At 38.5% G+C, this 15,667-nt stretch overlaps 1 protein-coding gene across 2 annotated transcripts in view; it reads left to right on the top strand.

The window, feature by feature from the left end:
* The window catches only part of trim67 (tripartite motif containing 67), a 62,994-nt gene extending 47,455 nt beyond the window's left edge, over window positions 1-15,539 (top strand). For both annotated transcript variants that reach the window (XM_088089099.1, XM_088089100.1), the window contains 6 exons: window positions 954-1,117; window positions 1,438-1,576; window positions 3,826-3,950; window positions 4,091-4,269; window positions 7,596-7,758; window positions 10,076-15,539. In XM_088089099.1, the coding sequence (XP_087945225.1) occupies window positions 954-1,117; window positions 1,438-1,576; window positions 3,826-3,950; window positions 4,091-4,269; window positions 7,596-7,758; window positions 10,076-10,123 (818 nt within the window). In that variant the 3' untranslated portion in view covers window positions 10,124-15,539. The remainder of the gene's footprint in view (window positions 1-953; window positions 1,118-1,437; window positions 1,577-3,825; window positions 3,951-4,090; window positions 4,270-7,595; window positions 7,759-10,075) is intronic.
* The last annotated feature ends 128 nt before the right edge of the window (window positions 15,540-15,667 follow it).

Here is a 15,667-nt window from a genome sequence, read left to right as displayed (position 1 = left end):
GGTTGTGCATGAATCAAAGAACTACTTTGGCCACAAATGCTGTGAAGGATATTGATATTGATAAACAGGGTCTATATGTGCACGGAATAATGCATCGACTCTTGCTATGTTGGTCCCTCTGTTGTGATTGCTGCCTTTCTTGTGTGTCTTCACCACTTCTTATTTTGTCTAGAAAGATCAGATAACAAATAAAGAAACGATGAATGAAGCAGACTTCATCTCCCTGAGATCTCCTCGTGTGTGTTCAGTCGGTTATTTTTACCCTGTTGTTGTCAGTTTTTGTTTCAGCTCCTTTTTGGAATGCAATTGTGCCCTGTTTGCTCAATTTTACCACCACAAGGGTTAGATTGATATATCTTTTTATTAGATAAATAATTTGTAAAGATGCTTGTTCACCCCTCTTAACTTTTTTAACCAGCTGAGAATCCTGTTCTGAATCAAGCAATTAGCAAATTTTACACTATATCATTCGTCTAATTTTCAATAGGTAGTTTGTATCAAAAGACACACGGAAATAATTTGTAAGGTAAGAAATGAACCATATAGTATTAAAGTAATTGCTACAGGAAGATTTCACAACACCAACACGTTTCTAAAGCTCATATCAGTCTAACCCTATGGCCCACTTGCATTGCTACTTGGATAAGTGTATAATGTCCTCACATGGCCTACATAAAACCTACACTGATTCCCAGCTGTTGCCCTGTAAATAAACCCGGAGCTCTTTCACCTTTAAGGCTCTTTTTTCTTTTTAATCTGCCACCAGATCCACATTAAAGCTCCTTTTTCTCTCCCTCCCTTTTGTTTAAAGGCAACCAGCCAGCTGATGACATCACCCTGTGTGTCTCCCTTTTCTCTTCATCCATCCACCTTTTCATCCCTCCATCCTCTCACGCCCCTCATCTGCCCCCAATTACAATCTCTATGTCTCATCCATCTATTTCTCCCCACAGTGGAGTCTGGACCCGCAGTGCCGGCGGCTCCTCTCCTTCAGCTGGAGAAGTGCTGCACCAGGAACAACAGTGCCACCCTGGCCTGGAGGGTAACCACGCCCCCTGCCAGCCCTATTGAGGGCTACATCCTGGAGCTGGACGACGGCAACGGAGGACAGTACAGGGTCGGTGCCTCACAAAAACCTGTACTGTGTCAGAATATGCACTGTGTGGAAAATGGAGACTTGCCGCTCTGCCAATCTATTCAAACCTGCACATGTAGCTTCTCTTTCTTTTTTATTTTGTTAGTAATTATCCATATGCTGCTCAGATGGTAGTTTGTGTGTGTTTGATATACTGTATGTGCAGCATCAGTAAGCATGCATTTTAAGTGTGTGGGCACTCGCCATGACTAATACTGTGTCCATGTACCCTCTTATCGTATGTGTTTAAGCAGTGAACATACATATGCATGCGCTTAATCTGCATTTGTGTGTGCCCTCAGGAGGTGTATGTGGGGAAGGAGACGGTGTGTACGGTGGATGGCCTCCATTTTAACAGCTCCTATAACGCCAGGGTGAAAGCCTACAATGCCATCGGTGTGGGGCCGTACAGCAAGACTGTGGTGCTGAAGACCTCTGATGGTAAGCTGTGTGTGTGTGTTTTAACTTTCCACCCAGCTTGCCAGATTGACTCTGAGTGGCTGCAAAAGAATAATATAGGTCTCCTGTGGAATAATTTATTTTTGATTATCTTGATTTGTTTCCCAACTGAACAGTTTTGTTTGTGGTGATCTTTGCGAAAACAGGTTTCATGACAAATTAAAGGTGTACTATGCAAGGTTGTTGGTTATGGTATGTAAAAGCTCTTGCCAGCAAATTTGAAAGTAAAAGCCAACTCCAGAAGCCGTTTTGCCTCGCTATATGTGCCTTTTCCTCAGTGCTGTTTCTCTTTGATGCCTGCTGCTTATGTTGACACCTCGTTACCATCTTTTTCTAAAGAAAAGTCGTGCATAGTATATCTGTAAAGTAAAAACATGTAAAATTGATAAGAAAAGCTTCTTAGGGGATGGGTCTGGAGGGTTTTTGTTAGGTTAAGATAGAAAAATAAAAAGCATATATTGATTTAAACTACAGGACTTTGACAAGAGAAAAGAAGAGGAGATTGGATGAAAAGTAAGGGCCTTTCTTTTCTTTAAAGTAGAGGGAAGGAAAGAGAAAAAAGAGGAAAGGACTGGAGGTGGAAAGACAGGAGGGGAGATAAAAGGGAAAAGGAAGACATTGAGGCAAAGGGATGGCAAAAGAGGAGTAGTTAAGAAAGAAAGGGAAGTAATGCAAACATAAGAAAGGAGGGCAAAAGAGTTAATGAATGAAAGAGAAGGAAAAGAAAATATGTAAGAAAAGGAAAGGAGAGAAAGGGGTGGAAAAAGTATGCATGGGAAAGTAAAGAATAGAAAAAAATAAATATAAAAATAAATGGAGATAGTGAGAAGGAAAGCAAAGAATACAAAAAGAGAATAGATTAGAAAGAAAAACTGTAGAGTGAAGAAAGAAAAGGAAGGAAAAAAGCAGAGGAGGGTAAAGGAAGTGAGAGAAAACAAATGCAGAAAAAGGAGTCAGAGAATGAAGGAGGAAAAAATGGACGATGACAAAATCGCCCATGACCACAGTGGGATGAGTGTGGACAGTCACACTGAGACACACTGTCTCACTTTGCCAGCCGCTAACAACAATGGACATTAGTCTGTTCTCTGACTGATAACCGTTCATCCCTCCCGCCCTCTTTCTCTTTCTCTCTCTCATCTTTCTGTCTTTGCCAACTCGTCCTCTTTTTTTTCTCTCGCCCATCATCGCCTCCTCCCTCTCTTTCCTCGAGGACTGTAGCTTCCCACAGCTACACAGAGAAAAGAAATTATGGGATGTGACTGTTGATTGTTGGCATGATGAGTAAATGAGCAGGCGAAAGAGGCTGTGGCTGCCAAACAAACACTGATTTTTATGTACAATGTCTTTAATTTGTGGTATAATCCTGTTTATGTGTGTTGTGTGGCTAGATATTGTATGTGCCACAGTTTAGTCAGCGATGCAGCATATGGTTATAGCTTGCTGATGAAGCATTTCCATCCTCTGGCCTTGATAGTAAATGTTTCCCCTGATGTTTCAGCCTTTATTGTGTATGTGGGTTTTTACCCTGCAGCTAAACTCACTCACACTCTGAAGGCTGAGACAAACAAACTGTTAAAACATGTGTTAACCAATGTATTATATATATTTATTATATATATTGTTATAATTTTACTTTTAGTTATTTTATTTTTCATGAAGTCTATTATATTATCAATCAAATTTACCATCTGGTTGACGAGAGGCTTAATTATTTCTGGTTCATTAAAATTAATCTGTTAAGGCAGTTACAAAGTGTACATTTGCCATTTTCTTTTAGTTTCCTCAATTACAAAACCTTGAAAAATGTGGATTCACAACAGTCAATTGCTGATACTGTGACCAAAAAAAAGAATCAAATTTCTACAGACAAAAGCACAATTGTAATGATTAACAAAAACATCATCGTTATAAAAGAGCGTTAGATTTGAATAAAAAGAAATGGAGCATTTTTTGTTGGTCAGTGTGGCAAAATAAAAAAACTGATTAATGAGCACCGACAGCATGATTCAAAGCTGGTAAAATGACATCACTGCATGCTCTGGAGAACAAAAGTGTGAAAACAGTTTGTGTAGGTAAGTAGTAGCAGTAGGTAAGGTTGTAGTTTTGTCACAGGGGTCTGAACGGTGGCACCGGCTTTCAGAACTTATTCGGCCTTTCTTAATAACTCCAAAAATGACTATTAGCAGGCAGATGTTTCATCATGACCAACTGTTGTTTCCTCCCCACAGTGGCTTGGTTCTCCTTTGACCCGACTACAGCTCATCGAGACATCGTTCTGAACAACGAAAACCAGACAGTCACCTGTAGCAGCTACGATGACCGTGTGGTGCTTGGAACTGCTGCTTTTTCCAAAGTAAAACATACATTTGTTCATCTGTTTATTGATTTTTTTTTTAATATGTTGATCAGGTTTTTTTTTAAGTCAGCAGGTGACCAAAGTGAGTTTCCACTCCCGGATTAGTAAAATGTATTCTACTTCCACCCAAATCTCAGGGCATCCACTACTGGGAGGTCCGCATCGATCGCTATGACAACCACCCGGACCCTGCATTTGGCGTGGCAAGGATCAATACCATGAAAGACATGATGCTGGGGAAAGATGACAAGGCTTGGGCCATGTATGTGGACAACAACCGCTCCTGGTTCATGCATAACAACTCCCACACCAACAGGTAGGTGCACATTAAACTACATGTGTTTTTGAACTCCATTGGTATTCTTTAGATTGAAGCTAGAGCTGATATTAGGCCTTTTTTTTGACCAAAACACTTTGGGAACGTCTGAGAAGAACTGCCCACTGAGAAGATGAGTTATGTCATGAATCATGGATGGAGAATTTGTAGAGTCCAACCCCGTTATTTTGTCTGTAAACATGATTATTTGTGGTGAAAGGTTGAGCATTTCAACACATCATTGTTAAAATGGGGATTGACAGTTATTGAACCAGCCTGAAGTGGTCATTTGATGAACTTCAGTTTTTTGCACTTCAGTGTTGGCTTCATTTTTTGGCCCTGGAGGTTGCTGCTTGGGTTTGACGAGTCAAAATTGCGTTGTATTACCCTCGTCGCACATATGCTCATAAAGAGTTCTCTGTCGGTCCTTTTGCTCATCTTTGCTTCCATTTTTTAATGTTATGAGCTGTTGTTTGTGTCTTTGTCTATTTTTTAGACCTCTATCAGGCTATTAAAAATGGCAGCTGCATCAGAATTAGTTCTACCAATCAACATCCACTTTTCGTGGTTTCTCTTGTGCTGGGAGAGTACTTACTCTGAAATAGAGGCTAAACGTCCCTCAAAACAACAACTACCCTCATTCTTGGTTATTGCAGTGTGGACACAATAAAAACAGGGACTCTTAGAATTCTGAAATAGTTCATCTGGTCTCAAGATGTCTATCATATGTCTATGTTCAATAACTTAAAGATGGTATAAGTATTTAGCATTTATGATATTCGATTTTTACTTCCTAGTAATCCACACTTTTGAGAAGTTTTTAAAGTTAAAACTGAATATTTATTGTTAGGTTAGGTTAGGTAAGTTCAAACAGTCAACCCTGTGGCTGTTTTGGAGTTTTGTATTGTACCACACACATTTTCTCAGCAGATGGGCTTTACCCAGTTGTCATGGAAATGGCGAGGTTTTAAATTAGATGTCTTCATCTGCGAAGCCTTAGGACTTCTTGCTTGAAAGTTCAGTCACCTTTTTCATCTTAGTTTTTAAAGCAACACAGATAAGATGTCCTCACAATCTTCAGGAAAAAAAAGGAAAGTTGATAACTCCACTTGCAGTGGAAGATTTTGTGATACTGTTAAGAACTCCAGCACAGCTACTGAGTTTTAAGACTGTTTTGTCAAAAGCGCTCCAAGGTCAAGAATGAACTTTGAAATTCAGCTTCATTAATGGTCGATGAATCATGTACTGAAGCTACAATGGATAACTTTTAGAAAAGTATTTTTTTTTGTATTTGCTGAAACTGTCTTTGTCTTCACACAGCACTAAATGAGACAGTTAATCTGCGTACTGTGTTTCCTTTCTAATGGCTAACTGCATGTGAAGGAAAACAACCAGTCAGAGCCGAGGAATCTCTAACGCAGCTGTCAGTTATGTCAGTCATTGCTCTTGAACTGTGGTCAAACTACGAAGCGCTGATCAAATATGAATCAAATCTCTTTTACTGCATTGCCTCAGCCTCAAATGTTTTCAGAAACATATCTTAGTGTATTGTTTAGCTGTATAATTAGAAAGCTGGTTTTATTTGTGGGCAGCACTTGGTATTTCGGGCAACTGTATCCAACATTTATATTTATATTGATTTATATTTGATCAGCGCTGACTAGTTAGACAGTTTGACCTCAGTTCTTTAGCAATGATTGACATGATTGTTAAGTAATAAACCATTTATAAGAACAACTTTTGAATTGCATTGTTGTAAAAATCCAACCAAATCTATTTATTTAAAAGTGGGATACCCCTTTATTAATATTTCTTACATTTGTGACTGCAGACCTTATGACTTATTAATGGAGAAAATTACAATCCTTTATTAATATTTTCCTCACTTTATGAGTTTTCAGTTAAACATTTTCAGAAGTTATTCACTAAAAGAATTCATCATCATTAAGTCTACACTTGAATTGTAAACACTAGCCATTGTTGAAGTTACTGACATTTAAAACATTAATTACTTATTTATTAACCAATAAATTAGCCAACTTTTGAACTTGTGTGCCTTTTGTAGGAGGTGGTCGTCATTTTTTGAACTTGTATGTCAACAAGAACAGCAGGAGGCACTCTCTACCTCCATTCATCATTACATTCATCTCTCTCTCTCTCTCTCTCAAACACACACACACACATACGCACACGTACACACACACACACACACACACACACACACACGTACGCACACAGGATAATGATACATACACAGGATGACAGAGGGACCCTCGGGGCTCATACAGTACCGACTAACAAACACACCAGAGAGCAGCAGTAGAGGAAGACTGCAGCCTGCAGGAGACATCCAAACATCTCTCTGCACCGTCTCTCTCAGTGTCACAACGAAACTATCAAACCCTCATTAAACATTTATTTATAAAAAAAGTCTATACTTCAGGAAAAAAAGTCGACCTTTCACAGAAATAATGTGAAACCTCTGACTTATCTCTCTCTACCTTGGTCCTTTCAGATTACAGATTTATTCAGTGTGCCGTTTGCTTTCATGTCGTTAATCATCTCACGTCTGTTTCACTGTGTTATTTACCACATATTGATTTCTCCGTCTCTCTCAGAGCACTGACTCTCGCTCAGTCCTGAGGCAGGTACAGTGTGTTTGAAACATGGCTATGTGAGTCCCGTGTACAGAGGTGGTTTCGAACCGTAGCTTCTAAACAAAAACAATTCCAGCTTCTCTTTCAGGATAGAAAAAAGGCCTGTAGTTTTCAATAAGTTTCCATTTTTGTTGAGCTACTACAAAGATTAGACTGTTTTAATGTGGTCTGATAGTCCAAGAGTTTTGATGAGCTTGGCAGTTAAAGCTTAATGGACAAAAATGATGAAAAATCTAAATCACTGACTATGGGATTTAAATTTTTAATGTTTTAATTTTTCCTCTCAAGCATGCCCTACTTTATGGCATATGTAGAATAAAACAAGAATATTTTAAACACCACAAGTGGAGTTTTGAAGCTCCACTTTGAACTTCTTTTTAATGAGCTGTAAAACGAATGACGACAGAGAAAGGGCTGAATATTTGCACACATTTTCTTTTGTATTTTTATTGTTATGCACATATTTATGTATCTGTATTGAACTATCAGTCTTAGTTTATCATTTATCCAAAAAAAATATTAAAACTGAGCCACTGGGGTATACAGTATGCTGTTACTTTTGTAGCCATGTAATCACTTTGGTATAGTATATAGCACAAATAAACCTCTTTTTATCTGTATGTTGTGTGTACGTGCGGTATGTGTAAATGTGTGTGTTTGTGTGTGTAGGGCCGAGGGAGGCATCACTAAGGGCTCGACTGTGGGCATCCTGTTGGATCTGAACAAACACACACTGACCTTCTACATCAACAAGGAGCAGCATGGACCGACTGCCTTCGAGAACCTGGATGGGGTTTTCGTACCTGCCGTCAGTCTCAACAGAAACGTGCAGGTCAGTGCGTGCTTGCATGACTCAGTCATGTCAAAGAGCACTTGAAGCAAAAAAAACAAAACAAAAACAAAACAGCAGTGCTGCATTCTCATTTTTTACATTTAGTTGTGCTGTGTGGAGTCGCTCTTGAATATGCAGATATACAGAAGTACTGATTAAATAATTAACTACTAAGGTTATCAACAACATAATTATCAAAGCAAAATTGCCAAACATTTCCTGGTTTCAGGTTTTCAAATGTGAGCCTTTGCTGCCTTTGCCCTCTTTTATGTCACTGTGAATTAAATATCCTGATTAAACAAGCAAATTGAAAACATCACCCTGGGCTCTGAGACACAGGACAAGCATCAGTAACAGGACAGGTGCACCTTTTGCTGTTGCAGCATTAAATGTTGCATTATTTCCAAAATATTAAAGGAGCAAACTGTGTTGCAGTCTGTTTTGCTGCTTTTAATTGAATAAAGCACTTGAATGAAACATCAAGGTCTATTTGTGACATCTAAACTTGAAAGTGGGAATTGGGGAAGAGCACTTTAAGGTGGAAAACCACTTTTATCTTTTTCCAACTTGTGCTACATAAGTTTGTTGCTCCTTTGGAACAACCAGAGGAATGTCAGCTGATGTCAATTATAATCTCTTTGTTTTATAACCCAAAAAAGTGAATAAAACAGTGTAAGTATATGGTAGACTTGGGCAACCATTAAAAATATCTATAGATACATATCGATTCTGAATATTAAATGGTTTCAATTCTCATTTTATTGTTAGTGTTCACTACAGTCACTTTTTGTTCTCTGCTACTAGGAAAGATCTTCCTTTTCATGTTATAGCCTTGTTATATGCATCTTTTAATAAAAATAATGTTTTACCTTCAATGTTGTTTTTACCCATGATATAGAAAATTGTATTAAATATTGATATTTTTTAAGGTATTTTATCAAAGTTAGAAATTCCATTATCATGACAGCATTACATCAAAGCTACAGTTGGTAACCTCTATTTAAAAAAATAAGGGTTTTTACTCAATAAGGGTTATTTGATCAAGCTGTGAGTTGAGGAAGTTTATTCTAGCTGGTTGGGGTGCTTGTTTTTTCCTCAGTTATTTGGCAGGTTAGGTCATCAACTTTCTCCTTTAACAGCTTAACAGTACACTGAAATCTATTTCTAAAAACACTGAAGGTGGCAAATGCAGTAACAGAATCTTGATTCATATTTGATCAGTGCTGCCTAGTTTGACAGTTTGACTGCAGTTCATGAAGTGATTGATGTGACTGACAGCTGAGTTAGAGACTCCTCAGCTTTGACTGGTTAATTTTTGTTCACATGCAGTACATGTGCAAATTTTCGGAAAGCCCTACAGAAAATGTTAGGTTAGTGGATAGCTAGCTATGAAATGTTAAGTTAAAAGAGAGGCAGTAAGGGTTACGGTAAGTGTAAGGGTAAGCATAAGGGTAAGGGTTACATCATGTTACCAGTAAAGTGAATTACGTCCTCAAATGTATTCACTACAAAGTTGCGTTGTTATGGAGTGCAAATAACTGTCGCAGTGGTGGGCTTGTCTCGCACTAGTACTGGACGCTGTAGGGATTGTAGGGTCAAATTGTGTAGGCTTAAAACAGAATGTGGCTGCAGCGTTCATGTCTCTTAAATATACTTTATGCCTCCTCCTTGCCTCTAAGGCTTTTTCAGAAGAGGCTGGGACACGCTTTGACCCCAGAGGACCTTTGGGTATGACATATGTGATCATGAGTCACAGCAGAAATTGCTAGAAATAAAGGGACAGTGTCTGCTCAGATGCTCTTTAGGTACTCTCTTTTTAGCCTCCTTAGATGCGATCGGCCGAACAGAAGTTTTAGCTACACTCAAATTGATGGTGAATACAGAACAGAATGTTTGCATACAGAAAATATTTGTTTATGGTCTTTTATTAAAAAACGTTTTTTGTTCAGTGACAGTGTGTTGGCTATTGAGCCTTTCAGCAACTGCAGACCAGACTTCACTCTGTATGTGTACCCTGATGCTGTAACGTAATTTGAGACCGTGACCTCTCTTTTGAACCTCCTTGCTTACCTCATGGTTGACCATGCTTGTTGAAAAACACCTTGAGCACTGTGATTTGCTTGTGGGAATCCCATCAAATATGTCTGTAGAAGTAATCATAGATCTAGACATCCTACAAAAGTAGTGTGCACTGAAATGTTCGGGGGATCTGAGCAAATGTTCCCCAGATGCAGCTTGGCGTTCATGTAGTTTGATCTCTTCACAGCCTGTCCTCAGTCTCATCTCATTGAGTGTTCGCTCTGTTTGTCCCTTCCAGGTCACCTTACTGACAGGCCTGGAGGTGCCAAAAAATACCAAACAGTAGGAGATCCTTCCTCCCTCTGAGCGTGCCCTGGATACAAACCAACGATGTCATGTGCAGTTTGCTCCCATTAGGACCTTTTCCAGTCACATCAGGTGGGATTTACCTGTCTGGCAACCGTCTCAAGGTGCCCTTTGTCTTGGATACACTTCAGTGCGAAACTCTGCTCCATAATTTGGGACGAAGGGATAAAATGTGGGTTATTTTAGGCTAGTTTGTGGCCGTCACTACAGAGATGACTGGATTTACTGTGGATTGCCATACTCAAACTCACAAACACCAGGATATTAACAACACGTATGTTATTATTTAAGCTCGTTCTTTGCAGTGATTTTAACCAAAAGGAAAATACAGCCTGAAATTTCTCCTCGAGGCCTCAGACCAAACTAATCGATCCTCTCACTTTGACATAATCAATGTGAAGATTGCCACACTGTGCAGTGAAACAATGTTGTTTCTCTGTTTGAGATTTTATGAGCTTTTTAACGATTGAATTGGAGATATACCATCAGAAACTATCACCACAATCACTTTTAAAAAGTCCACAACAACAAGGTGCTTTTCGGAGGCGAGGGAGAAATGATTCAGCAGTGCTGATTGTTGCTCTGCTTCTCTCTCGGGTGTCTTTACAGCTCACAAGGTAAAACTAGATGAATAGAGTTTCGTAGGAGTTGTAGTGGCACCGCGGTGATGTTTCACTCATGAAATCTTTAAAAGCCTCTCTCTCAGTGCACATTTCTGTCCCAGTTTTGGCTCTAACAGCACTGCCTTTTCTGTTTTTTTTTACTTTTCTTTTCTTTTACTTTCCTGCATACAAATTGGCATGAAGATTGTTTGGTGCTGCTGTCAAAGAGGTTTACACACTGAGGTCAAAAACTGTGAAGGATTGGGCTCGATTTCATTTCATTTTTCAGTAATGTGACAGATCTGGTGTCTAAACTTATTTTGGTGCATTTCTTGGCAGCCAGTAGTGTCTCGGTTAAGACTACTCGTGTAATTTTGAAGTGGCTTATCATCGTCTTTAAAAAAAAAAAAAAAAAGGAAGGAATTTAGTTGAGTTTCTGGTAGACTAGACGGGTGATTTACCCGTCACTGTTTATTTACACTACATGTGTGTCCGCCTCAGTTAATAATAAAATAAAAGGGAGAGGCTCACCAGAGATGCTGAAATTTTTTTTTTATATCCAAAATGTCAAAGGTCAACTTCACTGTGATATCATAATGTTCTTGAAAAACACTTTCCTGGCTATTGCTCAATGCCATAAGTCAGGAACAGAGGGAGGAACATTTGGTTGGTGACACTAATCTTGAAACTGTGCTGATTGTGTAGATCTTCTGTGCCACTGAGAAGATGCATGTGAAGCATTCATATTTTCACAGACACGGATGTAAACGGTAATTGCAACTTGATTGGTTCACTTAAGAATATAACCGTGGGATGGTATATTCTTGTTATACCTAGTTTCTTACATTTAACTAGACATATTTGGCATTTTTTGTAAATTTTGGGTTCTCCACTAGAATTTTAAATTAAGTCCAGTGGGTTTGAATAATATTTGGCTGCACAGTGTAAGTAATGACTAAACCTCCGGCTTGTCAGTGGGGCTAGAGGTGAAAATTTGCCTCCAGCATTTAATACAAATGTGGGGTCTTTGTGTTAATTTGGTTGCCAAAACTACAAAATGGTATGCAAACACCTTATCCTGCTGAATTAATCAAAGTGAGGGAACAAGGTTGATTAATTGCCTGCAGGAGCATTTCCCGCCTTGATGGTTTTCCTGCAGCCTCTCTTAGGATCTGTACTCACATTTGTCTCACAAGGAAATGTTACCACCTTGAGGGATGAATGTCAGAAAAAAATACTGAAATGAAATGGAACCGAGCCAGACCTTACTTTTATTTGTTTTATAAGACCAACATCTACTATAATACATCAAGAGCAGAGGAGAATAGTGCAGGTGTCTCATGGTAATTTTATTCTGCGCTCATCTCTCAGTCTCTCTGTAGATTTCAGACATCTTCAATGTGTCGTGCTGAAAATGATCTTGAAAAGTCACATCAGGTAAAGCTACGTCTGCTGCTACGATTCTCATCAGGGATTAGATACGGCAGCCTGTAGAGGACAGTAGCTTTGAAATTCAGCCAAACCACTGTGACTACAGATATAAGATGTTGTTGCCCATGTAGATTTTATCACTACTGCAGCAGAGGATGGAGACGTTTGCTTTAAATCAATTTATTTAATATGTATTATTATATCTGAAATATTTCTATTTCCTCTAATGTTGTGAGTGTGAGAAACACACCTGCCATACAAAGACTGGGTTTACGTGTGAGTGAAAATCCACAAACAAATGTAAATACTGATATGTGAGTTATGATTTTGACATGTTATATTAAGCATGGATTAAGCATCGAACAAGTTTACAAAATATCTGAAGCTGTATTGTAAATAGCGTACTGTATTACTGTCTTTGCAATGAGTGATGTTTAAGCCAACTGCTACAACAGCTCGCCCTCTGCTGGTGGATGGTGGCAACAACAGGATCAATGAACTAATCCTGTCGTTACATATTAAGGGACTGTTTTTTCATACCTTTAATCGCTGACTTTTAAGAAAGGAAAAAAAAAGTCAGCAACAACTTGTATCATCAACTATCTCATGATATTCAAACATTTAATCAGGGACATTAAATAGCAGTCATTTACATTTTTACAAGTGTTTATATTTGTTTACAGATTATTATGAATGCAGGCAGCACTTAAATGTTACTTATCACACCGGTACTCAGTTCAACACAAACTTTAAATATGCCAGGTGACTAAGCAGAAATACAGAAAATTAAAGGAGGTATTTCTTACTGCAATTAACAAGGTCTATTTTCAAATACAACAGCAGAAATATTTTAAAATGTGTTAGCCTGAGGTTACTTATTTTTAAATTTAATTGTAGAGCACTAGAGTAGTAACAAGTAATAAATAATATCTTTAAATTTTTTTCTTTAACTTCCTGTTTTTGGGTTATTTTTTTAAATAACAAATAGATACTACTGGAGAATAATTATCGAGCCTTTGTGGGAGATGGGGATGGGATTGTGTATTTATTTATGAAGCTGTTACTTCAGAATTGTTTCTTCATTTGCACCCCAGAACAGCAGGTATATTAGGTTCAAGTCTGCTAAAGCCCAACTACAGTGTCTTATCTGTCTTTTTGACCCCGATGCTGCATTCACATTATGTCTGAAACTTTGTTTTAAACCTACATATTAAATAACTATTAAGGCAGAAAAACTTTTTTTATGAGCTCCACTGACATTGTGACTGTATTGGGGGGTTGGCTATTGATGCTTTCACAAAATGTTTAAACAATGTCATGTTTGATAAATAATCATAAGTAATGTGGATACAATTACCAAGTAAGTGAAGGTGAATAATAGAACAGCAACAACAGTCTGGTATATTTAGAAAAATACATCATTTAACAGTAATGCAGCCTTTAAAACCAGGAAAACGCAACAATGAAAATATTCCTAATCAAAATCTAAGATAATGTACGAGGTGTAATGCTGAAGTTTTCAATGGCTTTTATCACTGCCCTCTAGGTGTTGTTTTCTAGGTGTTGTTTTCAGCTGCAGCTGTTTCCAGAGAAAAATCGCTAAAACCCACTGCACATTTTCTGCAGAGCACTACACAGCAGACAGACAGACAGACACAGCTAGCGACTAGCTGGTGAAAATAGCATTCAGCAGCTGAACAAGATGTGTCTCTCTTGGCCAAAAACGTAATTCCAAATGCATTTTAATGTGCCGTTTTTGCTGAATTGTTTTTTTCTGTTGCCCCCAAATGGCCCAAAAAAGTTATTATTGCAAGTTTGATGAAGTATTTCATTGCTACCAATCAAGGCAATAAAATCCAAATGAAAAAGTATTTTTAAAATGAAAATCATTTCAAATTCAGTTGGTATTTTCTGCATGATCCACCAACTGAAACTGTCAAGAGGTTGAACTTTTACCATCTTTCCAGCATAACGTGAATGCAGCATTAGTGTCAAATTCAGGACTTGAACCTGTTCCTCTCGACCCAGAGAGCAAACATCTATTTGCCAAAGGGGAAGTGCTCTTGACCTGCCCCAGACTGCCAGATTTTTTTGATGAAGCACTGGGATGAAGCGCTCCCCAGCGCCCTGCCATCACTTTTCTGCTAGAGAAAAATGCTATAAGGACACGCTGCCTCAGGCCTACATTTGCATCACGTGAGCTTTTCTGGCTGCTCTGCTCAGCCGTACCCTCTGACCGTCCTCCCACCTCCCACACCGGAGGGGAAAACCTTCCCCAGAGGTTGACTTTTCCGTAACCAGGAATAGATTTTAGGCCCATGAGCAAAATGAGACATCTATCATCTAACCAGAGGGGAGCCATTTCCTTCGTCTGAAAGTCTGAAAGATTTGGGGTTACATGTCTTGCGGGCTGTTGATGTCAAAATGGTGCAGAGGAAATCTGAACTGAAGGGAATAAATGTGAATACTAAAGGTGTTAGGTGGAGGTTCAGAGAGTCAGACTGTGTATCAGGTGAAACAAGGTTAATCCTTTCAGTGTTTTTTTTTCTAAAATATCAGAACAATACTTTATGTGACGGATACAAAAAACACATATTTAAAGTCACACTGTAGTCACTCCTGTCTAGATATGGTATTGTAAGAGTGCTTGTATGGCATGTCCCTTTACCCCAACACTTACCCACCCATGAATGTGAGATTTAATTTAATGGTGCTGGGGGAAAAGCATGTCACTGCTGTTAGCTATTTATCTTAAAGAATGGCAGATTTATTTACTCTATAAAGTATGTAAATATATTTAATTACATATTTATTTTCTTTTGTATATTGCCCTCTTCAAGTTGTTCAGTATAAACTTTGAATTGCTACTGACTATATATACTGTCTATGGTTGACTGCCAAGGGTTGCAGGTAAAACAAAAAAAGAAGCTCGCCAGCTACAAAATCTTCAAAACGGATTGCTTACAGCTTAAAACAATGTGCTGCAGATAAGCTTCATATTTTCTCTTCTTTTTTTGAAATGTATAAATAACACAAAAGCTGCTTCAAGGAAATGGTGTGAGAATTTGTGACCTCACCCAGCCGCACACTGCCAGATAACACCTCTTGTTTCGCCATCATCGTCGTCGCTCAAAATCCATCGACTTTTTTTTTTCCCTTTAACAAAATAAAATGTTTTCTGTGAAGATCAGTAATGTTTACACCTAGAGCGCAGCTTCTCGAGGCTGCCAAGAAGGCTTGTACATAACGGTTTATAAAGGGAGAAAAAGGTCTTTCTCATAGTCCATTCAGAGTGTTTGTATGTGTGTATCTTCATGAAAACATCTGCCAGGACTTTACTTGTGTGTACATTGTTTGTTTTTCTAATATCTAACCTCATCTGTCCCGTTATGATCCCCTCCCTTCCTGCCAATGTAAATGTTTTGTACGACTACATGGTTTGTATATGAGAAATGCATTGTAACTGCATAATTTAAAAACCTTTACAGTGT

This window comes from Plectropomus leopardus, chromosome 16, assembly GCF_026936395.1.
Source record: "Plectropomus leopardus strain MGB_pleo_1.0 chromosome 16, ASM2693639v1, whole genome shotgun sequence".
In the NCBI taxonomy this organism is placed as follows: Eukaryota; Metazoa; Chordata; class Actinopteri; order Perciformes; family Serranidae; genus Plectropomus; species Plectropomus leopardus.
Note: the sequence above shows the minus strand (reverse complement) of the source record. Positions and strands in the feature narration are given on the sequence as shown.